At 40.4% G+C, this 18,489-nt stretch overlaps 1 protein-coding gene across 1 annotated transcript in view; it reads right to left on the minus strand.

Moving 5' to 3' along the window:
* The window catches only part of SLC9A7 (solute carrier family 9 member A7), a 141,962-nt gene that overhangs the window by 65,272 nt on the left and 58,201 nt on the right, over positions 1 to 18,489 (minus strand). Inside the window, exons 2-3 of the mRNA XM_007450929.1 lie at positions 6,972 to 7,171; positions 4,938 to 5,015 (exon numbers count right to left, since the gene is read on the minus strand). Of these exons, the coding sequence (XP_007450991.1) occupies positions 4,938 to 5,015; positions 6,972 to 7,171 (278 nt within the window). The remainder of the gene's footprint in view (positions 1 to 4,937; positions 5,016 to 6,971; positions 7,172 to 18,489) is intronic.

The raw sequence follows: 18,489 nt of genomic DNA on the forward strand, positions 1-18,489 counted from the left end.
GAAAGAGAGGGCACAGAAGAAGCACTCAGCCTGGATCAAGCAGCCATCACGAAGTCTGATCAGACAAAGGGCTGCAGGCGACCACTGGCCTGCATTCCAGACAGAGGACCTAAGACCTTGGCTTCAGCCTTCCCCAATGCCTGCCCCTCTCTGAGGCTGTGAAGAAGGCATCAAAGAACCCCTAGTGCCCCTAAACCACCTGCTCAGAACAGAATCCTTCAAGGGCTTCCCACACTGACAGTCATCAAATGAAGGTACTGCCTGTACATATTATAGACACATTATGTTTGCCTCCTAAATCAGTCATTGTCCTCAGTCTTTTTTTAATGCTAATGCATTTATATGCCACTGTTTTGAAAAAAAAATTAGACTTCAAAAAAAAAAACCCACACCTGTGACCTACTTGCCTTTAAAAGCTCCATCAAGTGCTTAAACCAGGGAGGGAGTGCATCAAGGACAAGACATGAGACCAATGAAACCCATGCGAAGTAACCAGGAGCAAAATTTTAATCCTAGATGTGCTTTCCCTTGCCACTCGGCTTTCTTTTGGGTAATCATTCCAATGGTTGGTTTGAATATATTAAGTAAATTTGTATTTATGATATTAGCCAAAGCAGAAAATTAGAAATGTAAATCTACCACCAAAAATGCATTCATGATATATTCTAAAATCACACACACACACACACACACACACACAAATTACCCATCCCATTCATATCTGTTGATATGAACTGGAATTTTATTGCACCTTGAAAAGGTATAACATGCCACTTATTTGTATATTATTACACCTAGTATTTCATTATACACTTCATAGTTTACAAAGTACTTTCGCATATTAGCTCATCCAATTCTCACAACAACCTCATCATGAAGGTGTTTTTTGGACCATTTTACATGAGAGACAACTAAGGCTCAAAAGTGTGATGTGCGCTGCCTGAAGTCACATGTCTACCAAACTGCAGCACCAGAACTGGAAAGCAGGTCTTCTGACCCCAAGGCATTGCACTCTCACCGCACAAGATGCCCTTCTTGATTCCCACCACATCCTTTTAGTCTAGTGGAATCCTGTATCTTTCATCATCTTCTTATTTGGCCTTAGCAGTTCACAGTCATGTGTGGTTCACATGGCCATGACTGGTTCAGTCTCTCCTTTCTTTTCCCTTTCCATTATAGAATGGCAAAAAGAAACAAAAGGAGATGACATACCCTGGTAAAGCCTTTGAGAATATAAACCTAAAACAGATCAGGATGAGAAGGTTTGCATTCAATGAAAATCTACCTGGCATCCCAATTCCTAGTTGTACCATTCTAAGCCTTACATTCCTACTCCTCGGGAAACCTTATCATCGCCCATTCCCCTGACAAATTTGAACATGGTGTGTGTGTGTATGTGTGTGTGCATTGGGGGAAATTCACAAAACATGAAAGCTTCTATAGGCGAATTCTTTCCCTGCCAATGCCCTCTAAGCAAACTGAGTGGTAGCACAAAATCAGAGCTAAGACCATGGTACTTTTTTCAAGTTAGAAAAAAGAAGGCCCATGTCTGAATGACAACTACATGTACATAGGTCAAAGGGTATGAATCTGTTTACATACCAGAGGCTAAATGGTGAAACACTTATTACACATTTAATTGGGAACATTTTTTTAAAATATTTATTTATTTATTTATGGCTGTGTTGGGTCTTTGTTTCTGTGTGAGGGCCTTCCCCAGTTGTGGCAAGCGGGGGCCACTCTTCATTGCGGTGCGCAGGCCTCTCACTATCACTGCCTCTCCTGTTGCGGAGCACAGGCTCCAGACGCGCAGGCTCATTAATTGTGGCTCATGGGCCCAGCCGCTCCACAGCATGCGGGATCCTCCCAGACCAGGGCTCGAACCCGTGTCCCCTGCATTGGCAGGCGGACTCTCAACCACTGCACCACCAGGGAAGCCCTAATTGGGAACATTTAATCAGAGATGGCAACCACATAAGTACCAACTATTTAGGTGCCTGATTAAAAAGGAAAGAGACTAAACTAAGAGCTAATAATAACCTTTAAGACTAGCATTTCAAAAACAACTTAAGTTGGTAACTGGCAAAGCCTGTTATTTGTTTTTCTTCTGAGAAAACGAAGCTGACAAAGGGAAGGCTCTTCAAACACTAAGGGTTTTTTTTAGCCATTAGAGTGGCTTTCACAACCAATGGTTTGGTTTCATTTTAAAGCAACTATGACCTTGATTATACATTAAGATTAGTTATTTAAAATACCAAATTATTCATCACCCATTTGATCTTAAGAACAGCTCCCAAACTCTTTATTCAGATAAAGAATAACATTATTTATACCTGTAAGATCATCTACCATTTTTTACATGTCAATAGCTGACATATAGATTCAGATTACTTTGGCAACCTCATAAATAAGCCTGAAAAAGGATACTTTTTCTGCACAGCAAACCTATATCTGGAAAGAATGTAACACAGAGGAACAACTCTAGGCCCTCCAGTCAGAGGGACAGGCATAACCCTGACTCAGTCCTGCACCACCTACATAACCTCAAACGTCACTTAATCGTTCTCAATTTGGCTTCATCATCAGTAAAATGCAGGACATTCTCTACATGTCTGTGAGTGTCCAGATGTGTGTTGGGCTGGTGTGCAGAAACACAGCCTCCTGCTCCTCAAGCATCCATTGTGGAGAGGGGACTTAAGTTCCATCCCTCCTCCCTTGAAGGTGATGCAGTAAGAAGGGGCCATGTGATCTCTGAAGGGGGAGATTGGCTTGACCCTGACTTGTAGCCTTGACTCTCTTACGGAAAGTGGGGGAGTGCTCTTGCTCCCATGGCCTCCATGCTATGAGCAAAAGAGGCAGCCTTTGGTAGGCCCAACAATTTCTAGGATCTCTCCATTTCAGCCTCCCTATCTGTGACTGTGACCGACTTGGTGGCTAAAGGGCATCTGTCTTCAATTCATGAGGTCGGCAGTAAGGAGCCCCATTACCAAGGGCTAAACTATATCATCCAAGATGCGTCACCAGGGACTTCGGGTCATAAATTGATCATTCAGTTGCCAGTTAGCTCCTTCTGTCTGTTTATAAATGAGTTGGAAACCTGGGGGAGAAGGGGTGTGAGGTAATCTACCACCCTCACATTCTTACAGAGTTTCTGTGATGATCAGAAATAATGTATGTAAAAACAGAAATAAAGGATATATGCAAAGTTCTTTATATCATATGCTCCATAAATAACTATATTTGTGTGGGTTGGGAAGAGTTTAAAAACCTTCTGAAAACTGCAGAGTTGCTTTGACAGAAGAACCAGCCTGATGGGCAGGCACCCTCTCATAAAATGAGTTGTAACTGTTCCCTCCTCTATGTTCTGAAAGATTTTGTGTAGGACTCATTATTTCTTCCTTAAATGCTAGATAGAATTCACCAGTGAAGCCATCTGGGCTTACATAAAGGTTTTTAACTATGAACTCAGTTTATTTCATTAATATAGGGCTGTTGAAGCTTTCCATCTCTTCTTGGGTCAGTTTTGGTAATCTATGCCTTTCGAGAAATTTGTCCATTTCACCTGGGTTGTCAAATTTATTGGTACAAAGTTGTTCATATTATTCTCTTATTGTCCTTTTAATGTATGAAGGGTCTATACTGATGTCCCCTCTTTCATTCCTAATATAGGTAATTTGTTTCTTTCCTCTTTTATTTTTTACCTTGATTGATCTATCTAGAGGTTTATCAACTTTGAAGGCATTCTCTACTTCCTAAGGATGTTACTGAGTTTTATTGGCAGCCAAGATCTCTCTTCTCTAGGCTCACTGAAAAGGTTTCCTTTAGTCCCCTTTCAGAAAGACAGCCGAAACAAGGTCCTTGGCTGTTATCTGAAGTAGGCCCTTTTGGAGGCTAAATTTTCACAGAATAGTCCCACAATGGGGAGGAAGGGAGCCACTCACACTATTTATAAAGGTATTTGGTATTTTAAGTGTCTAGGGGCTTAGGCCCAACTTTGCTGCTGAACACAATGACCCTCCCTCAATAATGATATTTTTTTAACTTTTTACTTTGGAGTAATTACAGATTCACAGAAGTTGCAAAAATAGTGCAGAGAGGTCCCGTGGTACCTTCACACATTTTCCTCCACTGGTTATATCTCACATAATTGTAGTGCAATATCAAAACCAGGAAACTGACATTGGTACAATGTGCGTACATAGTTCTGTGTCATTTTATCACACTTGTAGATTCTTGTAACCACCACTGCAATCAAGATGCTGAACTGTTCCACTGCCATGAAGATTTCCCTCATGCTACCCACTTTATAGTCACAGCCACCCCGTCCCCTTCTCATCCCCACCATCCCTAACCCCTGGCAACCAATAATTTGTTCTCCATCCCTATAATTTTGTCACTTCTAGAATGCTATATAAATGAAACCAGATAGTATGTGACCTTTTGAGATTGGATGTTTTTCACTTAGCATAATGCCTTTGAGATCTATCCAGGCTGTTTTGTGTGTCAATAGTTTGTTCCATTTTATTGCTGAGTAGCATCCAACATTTTGTTTGCTTCCAGTTTGGGGCTATTATGAATAAAGTTGTTATGAACAACCATGTACAGTTTTTTGTGTAAACAGAAGTTTTCATTTCTCTGGGATAAATCCTCAGAAATAAAATTGCTGGGTCATATGGTAATTTCAACTTTACTTTTATAAGAAACTGCAAATATGTTTTCCAGAGTGGCCATACCATTTTACATCCCACCAGCAATGGATAAGAGTTCTAGACTTTAAAACAGAAATGAGTCACTGATGATGAGTCAACTGTAGTCTCTGAGTGGGTACAGAACACAGTAATAAGCAATCTGAGAAAAGGAAAAAAACTAGAATATTGTACAGGAAAATTAAAGCAGAGATTCCCATGCTTTAAGAAATACTGGCAAAAATTCCTTACCTTCTTTAAACTGTATCCAGCATGGAAAATAATTGGAGGCAGCAGAATGTTGAAAAAGACCTCTGGATCAAATGTTACCTAAAAGTTTAAAAAGAAAAAAAGCCATTTTTTGGTTGAATACCAACTGGTGCCATAATATTTGCTTAATATTTTAAGCCACTGACTAAAGTTTGAATATTTAAAACAAATGACATAAATGTGAAAAATCATAGACTCAGCACAGTAGAGAAGCCACAGCTCCCATGAGCACTGGCCTGTTCTTCTCCACACAGTACTTCTGCCTTCTACTCTTGGTGTGTTGTTGAATACGTATTAAGACACAACAATTCAATGCAATTTTGAGAACTCACAGAAAGCTTCTGGTCAATGTTCTTAAACAAGAAATGAAAACATCTTGATTTTTATCAAACCTTTATAAAGGTTCAACTACAATAAAAGATGCAATCATGAGTCTTTATTAATTTCCTGTATCCTACCACATAATGATTTATAGACATAATCTTACTGAATTTGTCTCTTTTGAGCGACCAGCCATTTGTGATACGTAATGTGGACTAGATCAAAGTCTCCAGTGGTGCTAGTGACTTCCTGAATATCAACATAAATTCATTAACTCTAAGGGGACTAAAACTACCTGTAGGCAATCAGGGAAATCACTCTGAAACTATCAGCAAAGCCTTATCACATCCAGAAAAGAATTAAACATTGTATAGAGCCTCCTAACCTTTTTTTTTTTTTTTTTTTTAATGGTATGCAGGCCTCTTACTGTTGTGGCCTCTCCCGTTGCGCAGCACGCAGGCTCCGGACGCGCAGGCTCAGCGGCCATGGCTCACGGGCCCAGCCGCTCCGCGGCATGTGGGATCTTCCCGGACCGGGGCACGAACCCGTGTCCCCTGCATCAGCAGGCGGACTCTCAACCACTGTGCCACCAGGGAAGCCCCCTCCTAACCTTTTTAAAGAATTTGTTCACGTTGGTAGATTAACTGGCTCTTATTTCACTTAATTATTTTAAATCTCCATTCTAATTATTAAATGTAAACAGACATTAGTGTGGTATTACACTGGGTATCTTTCTCAGTTGCATTTAATTTCACAAATGTTTATGGAAATCCCATGCATTCTTATGAAGGATTGAGAGCAAAGAGCTCACTAGGACCGCCCTTAGGGACAGAGAGAAGATGGGCATGTTGAATGCTCCAGGTTGAGAATAATTTTCTTTAAGGATTATGGCAGATCCTGAGAACAATAATAATTTAATTTTTGGAGCACAGGCTACACTCTTTGACTGCAAGCTTTCACATATTAAAGGAGTCTCCCACAACTTGGATCCCCAGACTTTATACGGAAGCCCTCCTGCTGATAAGCCCGGGTCTATAAGGTACTAGAATGTATGTGGATAAATACAGATCTTGTGCTTATCCTGGAAATCACCCAAGTGAAATGAAGAGATATATAATCCCTTTTCCTGTGAAGTATTTTAGCTACCCCCAACATTAAATGAAAAACAACATGTGGACTCACATTATAAGACAACAAAACATTTTTCCTCTGAAGATTCATTAAGCCTTTGGCATCAATCACCAATGAGAGTGGGAAACTCAATAAATGTTTGTAGAATATGGTAAAATAACCACAAAGAAGTAAGAATAACACTTCTGAACACTGATTATAACAAGCTAAAAGAAAAATAAGAAACCAATCTTAATTTAAGAAAGAAACAATCTCATCCCTAAACCATAACAAGAGTAAGAGACATAATCAAAAAGAGATGGGAGTTGGACAGAGGAGCTGAGTGGGATGTACGAACCCACTGCACCATTGGTGGCCCACATCAGTCTGACAAAGCTAAAAGGCTCAAGTTCAAATCTGGTTCCTTCTCCTCATCACAGTCCAAAAGCTTCCTAGCCAAACTGACAGCCAGGAATGTTACTGATGTTCCAGGAGTGTCAAAAGATTTCTGTTCACAAAGTTGAGACAGAATCAGAAAATCAAAAACCACGTCAGGACCAAAGTGGCTGAGTGGCCCAAGCTCACCTTCCTCAGCATGTCATTTTGCTCTACACTGTTGACCTTGCCAGGGCTGATTTCTCCTTTCAGGGTATATTCGAAGAACTTCCCACTGACATTCACTAATAAGGTGCTGAAGGCCCTGTCTTCCTGAGTGCAGCTGAGTGACTTGTCATGACCACTGGTGGCAGTGGTGCCGTACCTCAGGATCACCCCGACGATGAGCCCTGAAACAGAGTGGAAGAAAACATCAGGCCTGTGGAAGGACACAGAGAGCGTGGGAATAATGGCAACAACTAAGAAACTCTGAAGTAATCTCAGAGACCAGGTAGATGATGTGTATTTTAGGGACAACTACACAGTCCTTCAAAAGGGTTAAGAATCCATCTATTCTGGTTTGAGTCCCTCAGCCACCAAGAGGACAGTACCTTTCGGGATTATGACAGTACTCCGAGTACTATGAACCACTGATCATGTCTCATTTCTCAGGTTTCTGCTGGAGGAAGATGGGGTGATAAGAGGCCAAGTTTTTTTCTGCCTAGCACAGCACAAAGCAGAACCACTGAGCTCTTTGATTTGCACCAGCAGCATCCCTCAGGCCATCCGCCAGTGAGGACAAGGCCTCGGGAATTTCTAGTTGTTACAAATGCAATTTGTTTTGCCACACACTAGAGGAAGGGAAAAAAAAAGAAAAGAAATGCTTTTGCTGAGGTCATTTCAAGTATTGGGTATCATGGAGAAAATAATTACATCCCTTAGGGAGCTAAACAGCACAGTGCCAATTTTCGCAGTCATGATTCAGGGACTGGAGAGCTGGCTTCTTGGGGCTATGCCATTGACACAGCTAGCAATAATTAGCTGCAAGTCTTTCCGTCTCATTCTGTTCTTAGCAGGGTTTTCCCTTTAGGAGGAAAAAAACAGGAAAATTGTGTGTAAGCATTTAATTCCATGAGTTACGAAGAAATGTTGCTCCCCTGGTCCTGGACATGAGTCACACATGCCCAAGTAAAAGTGAGGGAAATGTGAAAAAAAAGAAAACATAAATAATCACCAGACACTTTCCACAATAATCTCTTAGGTGGAAAACTTCAGACTTCTCTCTATATTCAGTTCTTTGCTAGCAATATTAAGAGAGAGAATGGTAAAATGCTCCCCCATCTCATTTTGCCATTAATGGAGAAAGTTATATGAGAAAAAGAAAGAAAATGTTTATTATATCCTATGTATAATGTTCTACAATGTCTCTTATCACCAAGACATATGAGAACTCACAAGACATTTCTGAAGAACAAATAATATATAAAATCCAGAAAGATACAGTTTTTTAAGCCAAACTCTGTGCTCTGTGTCTGTATTGCTTTATTATTGTTGTTGTGTTTGTTGTTGTTAAAGACCTGTACTAACATACTTGAACTTTGTTGACTTTTGTGAAAAAATAAAGCTGTAAAATTTTATTACAAATTTAAAATGAGGTTCTTAATAATCTCAATTTGAGAGCTTGGTCTCTGCGCTCTGGAAGGTACACACATGGTTTACATTTGGCAGCCAATCAAATAGACTGGGGTCCTGAGCAGTCTCTTTTTCTGGCTTGGCTGTGCCAGCTCTAAGGGAAATTTGTCATACGAGGTGCCCATAAGGGGCCTTTGTCATCCTCACCTTCGTTGTGTCAACCTGTACAACAAAGGTCCTTTACTCTCTTAAGACTATTTTGGGGAGTAAACTTTCTAGATCTTGTGAAGGCTGCATCCTTTGCACTCTCTTGTGGGGACCCCTCTAGCGTGTTATTGATTTGTGTCACTATTAACATATATCTCATCAATGGCCAGACAATGGATCCTTTAAATTGGGGAAACATCTAAATTGGTGAAATTTTAGAGCGCTCTCATAAACAGCCATTTTATTGGTACCTATGAAAAAACAAATTAGAAGGTGGTAAAAAAAATAGCTAACCTAAGAACTCCCTCAGTTTAAAACAAAACAAAACAAAACAACCAGTTTGAGAAGCCTCATTTGTGGTCTCAACTTACCCTCAATGGGTCTTACAGATGCTAATGAACAGGAGATTGTTAATTAGGTTGATTAACAGGAAAACAAGAACCTGAGAGAAAGTCTATAGATTTCTTTCCAAAAAGGTGAAAAATTTAAAGGGACTCATCCCAAAAGGATAAAAATCTTCAGATGGTTATTAAGAAATGGGATAAATAAAACAGATGTTAATGGGATTAAAACAAAAGGTTTTGATACAACACTACCTAAGGTTGGATGGGCCAAAGGGACCCCCTATGGTCCCCAACATTAAAGGGCCCCAAACAAGTCCATCTATTTACCCCAGTTAAAATATATATATGCTTTTTATCCAGTTGTAACCCAATTTTTACCCAATGTGTAACCACGCCTCTTGACAAAATTAATGATGGCTAAACATCTTGAGATGGTAGATCATACATTGAACTCTATATAGAATTAATTGTAATAGTGCAACTCTAGATGTGGGAAGAAGCAACAAGGGAAAACATCCCCTGGATCATAACAGACTAGTAAAACAGAAGATCCAGAGAATTTTAGGCTACTAACAGGGCCTAATCCAAAATTTAGCACATTGAGTAGCCTATCAACACAATCCTCACCTGATCTAGGAATGAACCTTCTCAGCACCTTGGGACAAATTGGTCAAGAAATGCCTCCCAAACCTTGGTCTAATTTACAACCAAGAGGGGGTGCTGTGGAAAAAAAAATGTTGCCTGCCATTCCAGTAAACAAAGAATATTGCCAGCCATCAGCTGCCAATGTAACCGCGCCCCCCCAACCCAAGGTGTGCCCTGGGGAGAATTCAGATGGAGAAAAACATGATATGCACATAGATAGTTAAAATGCATATCAAAGGAATAATTTCAATGAGCTAGACTCTTGCATCTTCGCAGACATAGAAAAGTGCTAAATTCATTAACTTGACAGGTCTGGTTTTTGTGGTTAGCGGTAATCTTTTGATGTTCGACTACACATTTCGGGGGTTTTTTTTCCTGCCAAGACTCCTATATATCCTGGCTCCTCCCTTACCTCTTTGGAACAGATCCTCCGAGCTATCTGAGAGGCTGTTTCCTGGGCTGTATAGTACTCAGTAAGGTCCCTGAATAAAACACGTTTTTCTTCAGTTAACAGTGTCTTCATCAGGAAACCAAAACAAGTCATTTACAAAAGGCTATCCTTCTCCCAAATCAATAGCTGCTTTACATAACTCACTGTTTCTTTTCTGTACTAGCTTCATTATTTGCAAAGCTAACTAAAAAATAAACCACAATAGCACAGGGTTTTCACAATGACAACTATTCTAACAAAAGAGGAGTTGTGATACTATGATTTATAATAAGAAATATATATTTGGTCTTTGTCCCAGTTTCCTGGTACAGAGCTCCTAAAACCCCCGGAATCTCTGAAGTGCTAAGTGTCTTTCTGTATGCAAGTGAGATGGCTGGTGGCTGGGGGTTCCCAGATTAGCCTCAGAATGAGGGCTGGTTGCCAGGGGAACCAACCAGGTGATTAGAGAGTTGGAACTTTGTAAATTATTTATTTATTTATTTAGGCTGCACATGGTCTTCATTGTGGCATGCGGGACCTTTTTAGTTGCGGCATGAGGACTTCTTAGTTGCGGCATGCAGACTCTTAGTTATGGCATGCGATCTCTTAGTTGCAGCATGCATGCCGGATCTAGTTCCCCAACCAGGGATCGAACCTGGGCCCCCTGCACTGGGAGCACGGAGTCTTACCCACTGGATGACCAGGGAAGTCCCCAGAGTTGGAACTTTTAATTCCACCCCATCCCCTGACCTCCATGCAGGGAAGAGGAGCTAGAGGTTAAGTGGATCACTAATGGCCAATGATTTAATTAATTACACCTATGTAATGAAGCCTCAATAAAAAGCCCCAAAGTACACAGGTTCAGAGAGGTTCTGGGTTGCTGCACACGTGGAGCGCCAGAGAGGGTAGCTCACCCGAATAGGGCATGGAAGCTCCATGTCCCTTTCCACGTACCTTACCTTATACATCTCTTCCATCTGGCGGTTCCTGAGTTATATCCTTTGATAATAAACCAGCAATATAGTAAGTAAATGGGCTTCCTGAGTTCTTTGAGCTATTTTAGCAAATGATCAAAGCTAAGGAGGGGAACATGAGAACCTCTGATTTATAGCCAGTTGGTCAGAAGTTCAGGTGATAACCTGGACTTGTGACTAACCTCTGAAGTGAGAGGGGCAGGGGTCTTATGACGCCTGTGGGATCTGATGCTATTTCCAAGTAGATAGTGTCAGAGTTGAGTTAAATTGTGGGATACTCAGTCGGTATCCACTAGAGAGCTGAAGAACTGCTTTGGTGTGAGAAAACTCCCACACATGTGGTCACAGAAATGTCCAGTAAGAGTATTGAGAGCAGAAGGGAAACAGGAGATTTTTCCTTACAGGAGGCTTTTATTTGCAGACAAATTCCTCAACTACAGGAAATACCCTCGCAGTCTCTGTCCGTAAACATCACCATCATACCTAGAAGCATTATTAGATGACGAATATTAAAAATAATAATACATACTTATAAAATCTTTCCCTCCCTACCCGGGTCCAATGTGCCCATGCTAAAGATGTGATGGAGACAGTGAAGGTGATGATGCTGCCCCCTTGTGTTAAAATATGGCAACAAAGCCCCCTCACAGCAAAGATACAGGTTAAAACGTCCTGATTGATAGTTTTGACCAAAAATATACCAAGCAACAGGATTTGCTGCTAATTCAAGGTAGAGTTTGAGTAGCTCCTCAGACATTTAGATTCATATTTATTACCACTGGAGTCCATGGCACAAAAGGACAGTCATTGCTATATTAAGTTCACGTGTGGCATCTTCCACTTCAAGAAAGAATAAGACATTAGGACTGCAGAGGGGTATTTTAGTGAGAATATAACAAAGACTTGGAAAAAACATGAATGGCATATTTTCATCTTCTAGATATGGAAGACATCCTCTGACAGGGAACTATAAAGAGGTCATAACTACAAGGAATTAGAATTTGACACTAGATATTTTTCAAAGCTCAGAAACTTCAGTATTCCCCAAAAAAATGATGGAGAACAATAGAGGCATTAATGACTTTACTGGATCAACATCATAGTGTTCCAGATTACAAAGAGCAATAATCTACTGTGTGTGGGCCAGAAAAAGATCACATGTCAACTGATGAAAAGAGACTCACTGATTTCACAGGTATATGACTAATGCTAGGAAAGAATTTAGTTTTGAACTTTTACAGAAAGCAAATATACATGAAATTCCTTTGACATCTGATGTGGCTTAAAGCAACATGGTGAACTCCAAAGGTGCAAAAATGCAACTTTTTCAGTAGGAAAAACTCGAGACTGTTTCAACTTTTGAGTATGAAAAAACTCCTGTATTTGCACATTGTGCTGATGGTATACAACTGCCAACTTTTCTAATGTTTAAAAGAAACACATAACCAAAAAAAGAACCCTATATACAATTTATGCATGTGCCCATTGGTGGTATGAGGAAGGAACTTAATTATGGACAAAGCATTGTTCAAAAATGCTATGAGGCCATTAAAGGAACTAGCCGCACTAGTCTGGTGCCAGTTTCCGCTTTTGTGACTCAGGTTGTTGGGAAGACAGTTGAACAAATCGACACTCAGCTGTAATTCTAGACAGCTATCCACCTGCTGCAATATTTAAATGTCTCTATTAATAAGCCTTTGTTAAGGAGTTGGGAACAGGTGCATGGATGCACTGTTCTCTAACGAAACTCCACCTTCCCTTATATGAGCTATTGGGAGCAGATGATCATCAGTTCGGTTTGGCCACTGCTATGGGGATTTTTACAGCACTGTAGGCGTTGTTCTGAGTTCTAAAGCTTCATCTGAAATTCTGAGAAAAGAAAGCGTCCCATTCCACATCCCATTACACAGTGTTTGAAGAGAGTGATAACTATTTCTAATTGAGCGAATAAAGAGGATGCAATGGATGCCAGCAGTGACAATGATTTTTCAGGTTTGGGGGTCATTTAAGCGACTCTGGTTTTAAGAATGTATGTTACAGCCTTTTCAATATCCTTTTCTACTTGTTCTATTACTTATTATGCAGCTGTGCTATTCATTGATATATTCATTTCAAGGAGAATTCATTTAAAATATTTTTGTTACTTGTTTTGAATATGTAGTGAAATACTTTAAAAACAATTTTTTTTTTTTTTTTTTTTTGGTGGTACGTGGGCCTCTCACTGTTGTGGCCTCTCTGGTTGCAGAGCATAGGCTCTGGACGCATAGGCTCAGCGGCCATGGTTCACGGGTCCAGCTGCTCCGTGGCATGTGGGATCTTCCCGAACCGGGGCACGAACCCGTGTCTCCTGCATCGGCAGGTGGACTCTCAACCACTGAGCCACCAGGGAAGCCCTAAAAACAATTTTATTGAGGTACAATTTACATACCATAAAATTCCCCGTTTTAAGTGTATGATTTTATTATATTCGCAGAGTTGTGCAATTATCACAATCTAATTTGGAACATTTCCTTTTGCAGTCACCCACTCCCAGCCCCAGGCCACTGATCTATTTTCTGTCTCTATAGATTTGCCTTTTCTGGACATTTCATAAAAATGGAATCATACAATGTGTACTCATTTGTGTCTGGCTTCTTTGTCTTAGCATACTGTTTTCAAGGCTCACCCAGTGTGGAAGAAAGGTATTAGTACTTCATTACTTTTTATTGTTGAATAGTATTCCACTGTATGGATATACCATATTTTGTTTATCCATTCACCAGTTGATGAGCATTTGCGTTGGTCCCACTTTTCTGCTATTATGAATAATGCTACTATGAACATTTGCATACAAGTCTGTATGGACATATGTTTTCATTTCTCTAGGGTTGAAACCTAGGAGCAGAACTGCTGTGTCATATGGTAAATCTATGTTTACTACTTTAAGAAACTGTCGAACTGTTTTCCGTTTGGGAAACTATACCATTTTATACAATTTATATCCCCACTAGCAAAGTATGAGAGTTATAGGTTGTTTACATGCTCTACAACACTTGTCTTTTGATTGTATCTATTTTAGAGAGTGTTAAGTGATATCTCACTGTGGTTTTAATTTGCATTTCCCTAATGCCTAATGATGTCAAGCATACTTTTGGCTATCACAAACAAGGCTGCTATGAACATCCATAAAACAGGGTTTTATGTGAACATGTTTTCAATTCTCTAGGGCAAGTACCCAGAGTGGGATTGCTCAGTCATTGGGCAAGTGTATGTTTAACTTTAAAAGAATTGGTCAAATCATTTCCCAGAGTTACTATACCATTTTGCAACAATCTACCCAGCGCCAAGCAATGTATGAGAGTTCTAGTTGCTTCAAATCTGATAACTCTTGACAATACAACAGAAAATCTGAATCGCCAATCAGCCAGCCAATGCTATTCTGATAAAGGTTGACTTTAATTAAAGAAATAAACTGAGTCTGTAGCCCTTCAAGACAAGTGTTCTGTCTTGCTTCCATCAGTATATGAGATACTAAAATAGTGAAAATCAGGCCCATCAGCCAAGAGTTCAACCTCCAATCCAATGTTCCTCTTCTTCAACAGCTAAAATTCCAAAGATTTGATTAAAACCAACATGGAACAAGTTTATGTGAGTCAAAAAACATCATAATTGCTAAGTAGTTTCCCTAAATATGGAATGTCACAGTTAAGAATAAGAGGAAGAAAATGACTTTAGGTCTTAGATATCTACTTGGGAAAACAAGATATGGAAAAATCATTATATTGTCCCATGAAGTTCTTGGGACACCAGGAACATCTCATCATTGCTGTGCTGCACAGCATTTCTCTATGGGTGACCAGATACCACATACCTTCTGACAGTCTCTACAAAATGGAGATGCCCATTCTAGTATATAATGGAAGAGTGGGAGAGTCTTTCATTGAAAACTAGGAACCAAGGAGGCAGACTTGGACTCGATGACTGAACTTTTTTAAAAATAGATCTTTATTGGATTACAATTGCTTCACAATACTGTCTTAGTTTCTGTTGTACAACAAAGTGAATCAGTCATATGCATATATATATATCCCCACATCCTCTCCCTCTTGAGCCTCCCTCCCACCCTCCCTATCCCACCCCTCTAGGTCATCGCAAAGCACCGAGTTGATCTCCCTGTGCTATACTGCTGCTTCCCGCTAGCTAACTATTTTACATTTGGTAGTGTGTACATGTCGATGCTATTCTCAGTTCGCCCCAGCATCTGCCCCTCCTGCCCCCGTGTCCTCAAGTCCATTCTCTATGTCTACATCTTTATTCCTGCCTGCCACTAGGTTCATCAGTACCATTTTTTGTTTTAGATTCCATATATATGTGTTAGCATACGGTATTTGTTTTTCTCTTTCTGATTTACTTCACTCTGTATGACAGACTCTAGATCCATCCACCTCACTACAAATAACTCAAGTTCGTTTCTTTTTATGGCTCAGTAATATTCCATTGTATATACATGTCACATCTTCTTTATCCATTCATCTGGATGACTGAACTTTTAACTAGAGTCCAATATGGTACCCAAGTATAAACTGATTACACTTGCCTCATTCTAGAAGGGGCCTCTGCTGGCTCAACACCTCCAGGGCCCGGAGAGATTATTTCTGTCTAATCCAGGGCTACAGTCTCAGGAAGCCATTGTTGCCACACACCCAAACCACACTCTCCAAGCTCTATCCACCTGGCTCTTTTATCTCCCAATTGGTTCCAAATTTTGATAACAGAGAGAGTATCACTAATTCAACCCCTCAAATCCCAAGCAATATGGATGACCACTCAAATTCTTAAATATATTTTCTTTAAAATGCTTTTAAAATAAAATTCACAGATTTTGAGAAGATAATGGGAGGCCAGCAGATTCCTGGATAATGTCTAAGGACCTTAAGTCAGGTATTTGAATATTTGATTCTGCCTCATACTCTGACATTTCCCAAAATCAAGGACAGTGTACTTGTGGCTGAATCATCACTCAACACATTTTAATTGCTGTTTTATGTATTCCCCCTTTAATTAAAACACACTAATCAAATTCAAGTCAACTGCCAAAGGACTACAAATGTTACTACAGCAGATTATCACACATTTTCCTGACCCCTTTGCCACTCTTTAAAGGTCCAGGACAAGACTTTCAGCTAAACATCAGCTACCTTTTGAAATAAATTAATCAATCTTTCCTCTGAGCCTCTGCCTGGAACTCTCTTCCCACTCTCTGCTCCGTAACCATCTTCAATGGGTTAACTCCTACTCGTCCTTCAAGTCACAATGTAGATATCACTTCTTCCAGGCAGGGAAGCCCTTCCTGATACCACAGGACCGGGTTGGATTCTCCACAGTCAGGGCTGCCCTCACAGACTTCAACATGAAAGAGGCTCCCTGGAATTGTTCAGGGCACAATGTACACAATCATATGTGGCAACCCATCTCATCATGCATTTCTTGAACAGTCTCTGATAGTGACTACGTTATCAGAACAATGATTGCACTGCACTGTGACTGCCATTTAAGTGCCTGTCCCTCATCCCCAGGGCTAATTTTCCTGAAGGCAATGCTCAATGAGTACTCACCACCCATCCCTGCATCTGACTACCACAACCACTCAGTAAACGACAATAGACTACGGAGACATTAGCCAGTAGCCATGTGTTAACAAGGAATTACCCCATTTGAGTTATAAGAAAAGAGCCTTAGTTCTGACGCCTAAGGAAGCAACTACATATTTTCAGCCTCTTACCTGCCATTAAATTCAAGGATGCCCACCTTTATCAGCCTTTATAATTTGGCCTAAATTAATAAATAAAATTCAAGTACTCTCATAGGTTAAAAAACTTCCAATAATTTTGAGGCATATTACAGAATCTACTTCCTAGAAGCCCTGAACTTAAACAACACTGCAAATAAACAAATGCACTAATCACAGTTATCTTAGAGAGCCATGAAACTGGAACACACAATAGTAACTACATTTGCTGCTCTACTTACTCCAATTACTAAGGGATGGTTGAGTCTTAAATTGAAATACATGCAAATATACAGATATACACAACTGAAAAGGGCGGGTTTGGAGAACATATGGTAAAATAAATGAACAAAACAGAGCTTGTGTGTACTTACCTCAATTTCTGATGGTATATATTTTTTTAAAAAACTATTTAAGAATTCACCTGAATTCAAAGACTATCAACCAAAATAAACTATCTGCAATGGACTGACTGTGTTCTCTCAAACTCAAGCTCAAACTCTCAAATATATGCTGAAGCCCTAACCCCCAAAGTGATTGTATTTGGAGATCAAGCTTTTAGGAGGTAATTAAGGTTAGAGGAGGTCATATGGGTGGGGTCTTAATCCAATAGAATTAGTGGCCTTATAAGAATAGGAAGATAGATCTCTCTCTCTGTGCACATGCACAGAGGAAAGGCCAAGTGAGCACACAGTGAAAAGGTGGCTTATCCAACAAGCCAGGAAGAAAGGCCTCACCAGAACCCAGCCCTGGTGGCACCCAGATCTCAGACTTCCAGCCTGTGAGAAAATAAATTTCTACTGTTTAAGCCATCTAGTCTGTAGTATTTTGTTATGGTAGCCCATACAGACTAGCATACTATCTTTCTGAGAAACTGCAGGTGGCTTCCCTGGACCATCAGCAATACCTCTACAGCTAATTCACATCCCACCTCCCAACCAGGAAACATTTCTTTTACAGATGAGAAGTTAAGCTCTCACTGCTGTAATACAGGGTCCCTAAACCCTACTCCAGAAATGTCTTTTGCTTATTTGTTTTGCTTTTCCCATACCACCATCATGAGTTTTCTTAATCTTCCAAAGGAGACTTACACCATGTTGACCTCCTGACATGAAGTCCCACTTTTGTAGAAAGTATTATCCTATGGCACTAACCAAGAAATTACCACACCTCTGTTCTCCCTGATCAAACCTGATAGGGCCAGACCCAAGTTTAATTTTCATTAATGCTTTTAAAACATCACACACTTGGGAGGATCCTGAAAATGTTTAGAAAGTTAGCCATAGTCACACAATACATAATTTTTTACTTAGGTGACCAATACAACAATTCAGAAAAGGCGGACGGGACTCCCCTGCTGGCACGGTGGTTAAGAATCTGCCTACCAACGCAGGGGACACGGATTCGATCCCTGGTCCAGGAAGATCCCACATGCCACAGATCAACTAAGCCTATGCGCCACAACTACTGAGCCTGCGCTCTAGAGCCCACGAGCCCAAACTACTGAAGCCCGCATGCTCTAGGGCCCATGTGCCGCAACTACTGAGCCCGTGAGCTGCAACTACTGAAGCCTGTGCGCCTAGAGCCTGTGTTCCGCAACAAGAGAAGCCACCACAATGAGAAGCCCATGCACCGCAACGAAGAGTAGCCCCTGCTCGCCACAACTAGAGAAAGCCTGTGCGCAGCAACAAAGACCCAATGAAGCTAAAAAAAATAAAGAAAAGGCGGG

This window comes from Lipotes vexillifer, unplaced genomic scaffold (assembly GCF_000442215.2).
Source record: "Lipotes vexillifer unplaced genomic scaffold, Lipotes_vexillifer_v1.1 scaffold129, whole genome shotgun sequence".
NCBI classification, from domain to species: Eukaryota; Metazoa; Chordata; class Mammalia; order Artiodactyla; family Lipotidae; genus Lipotes; species Lipotes vexillifer.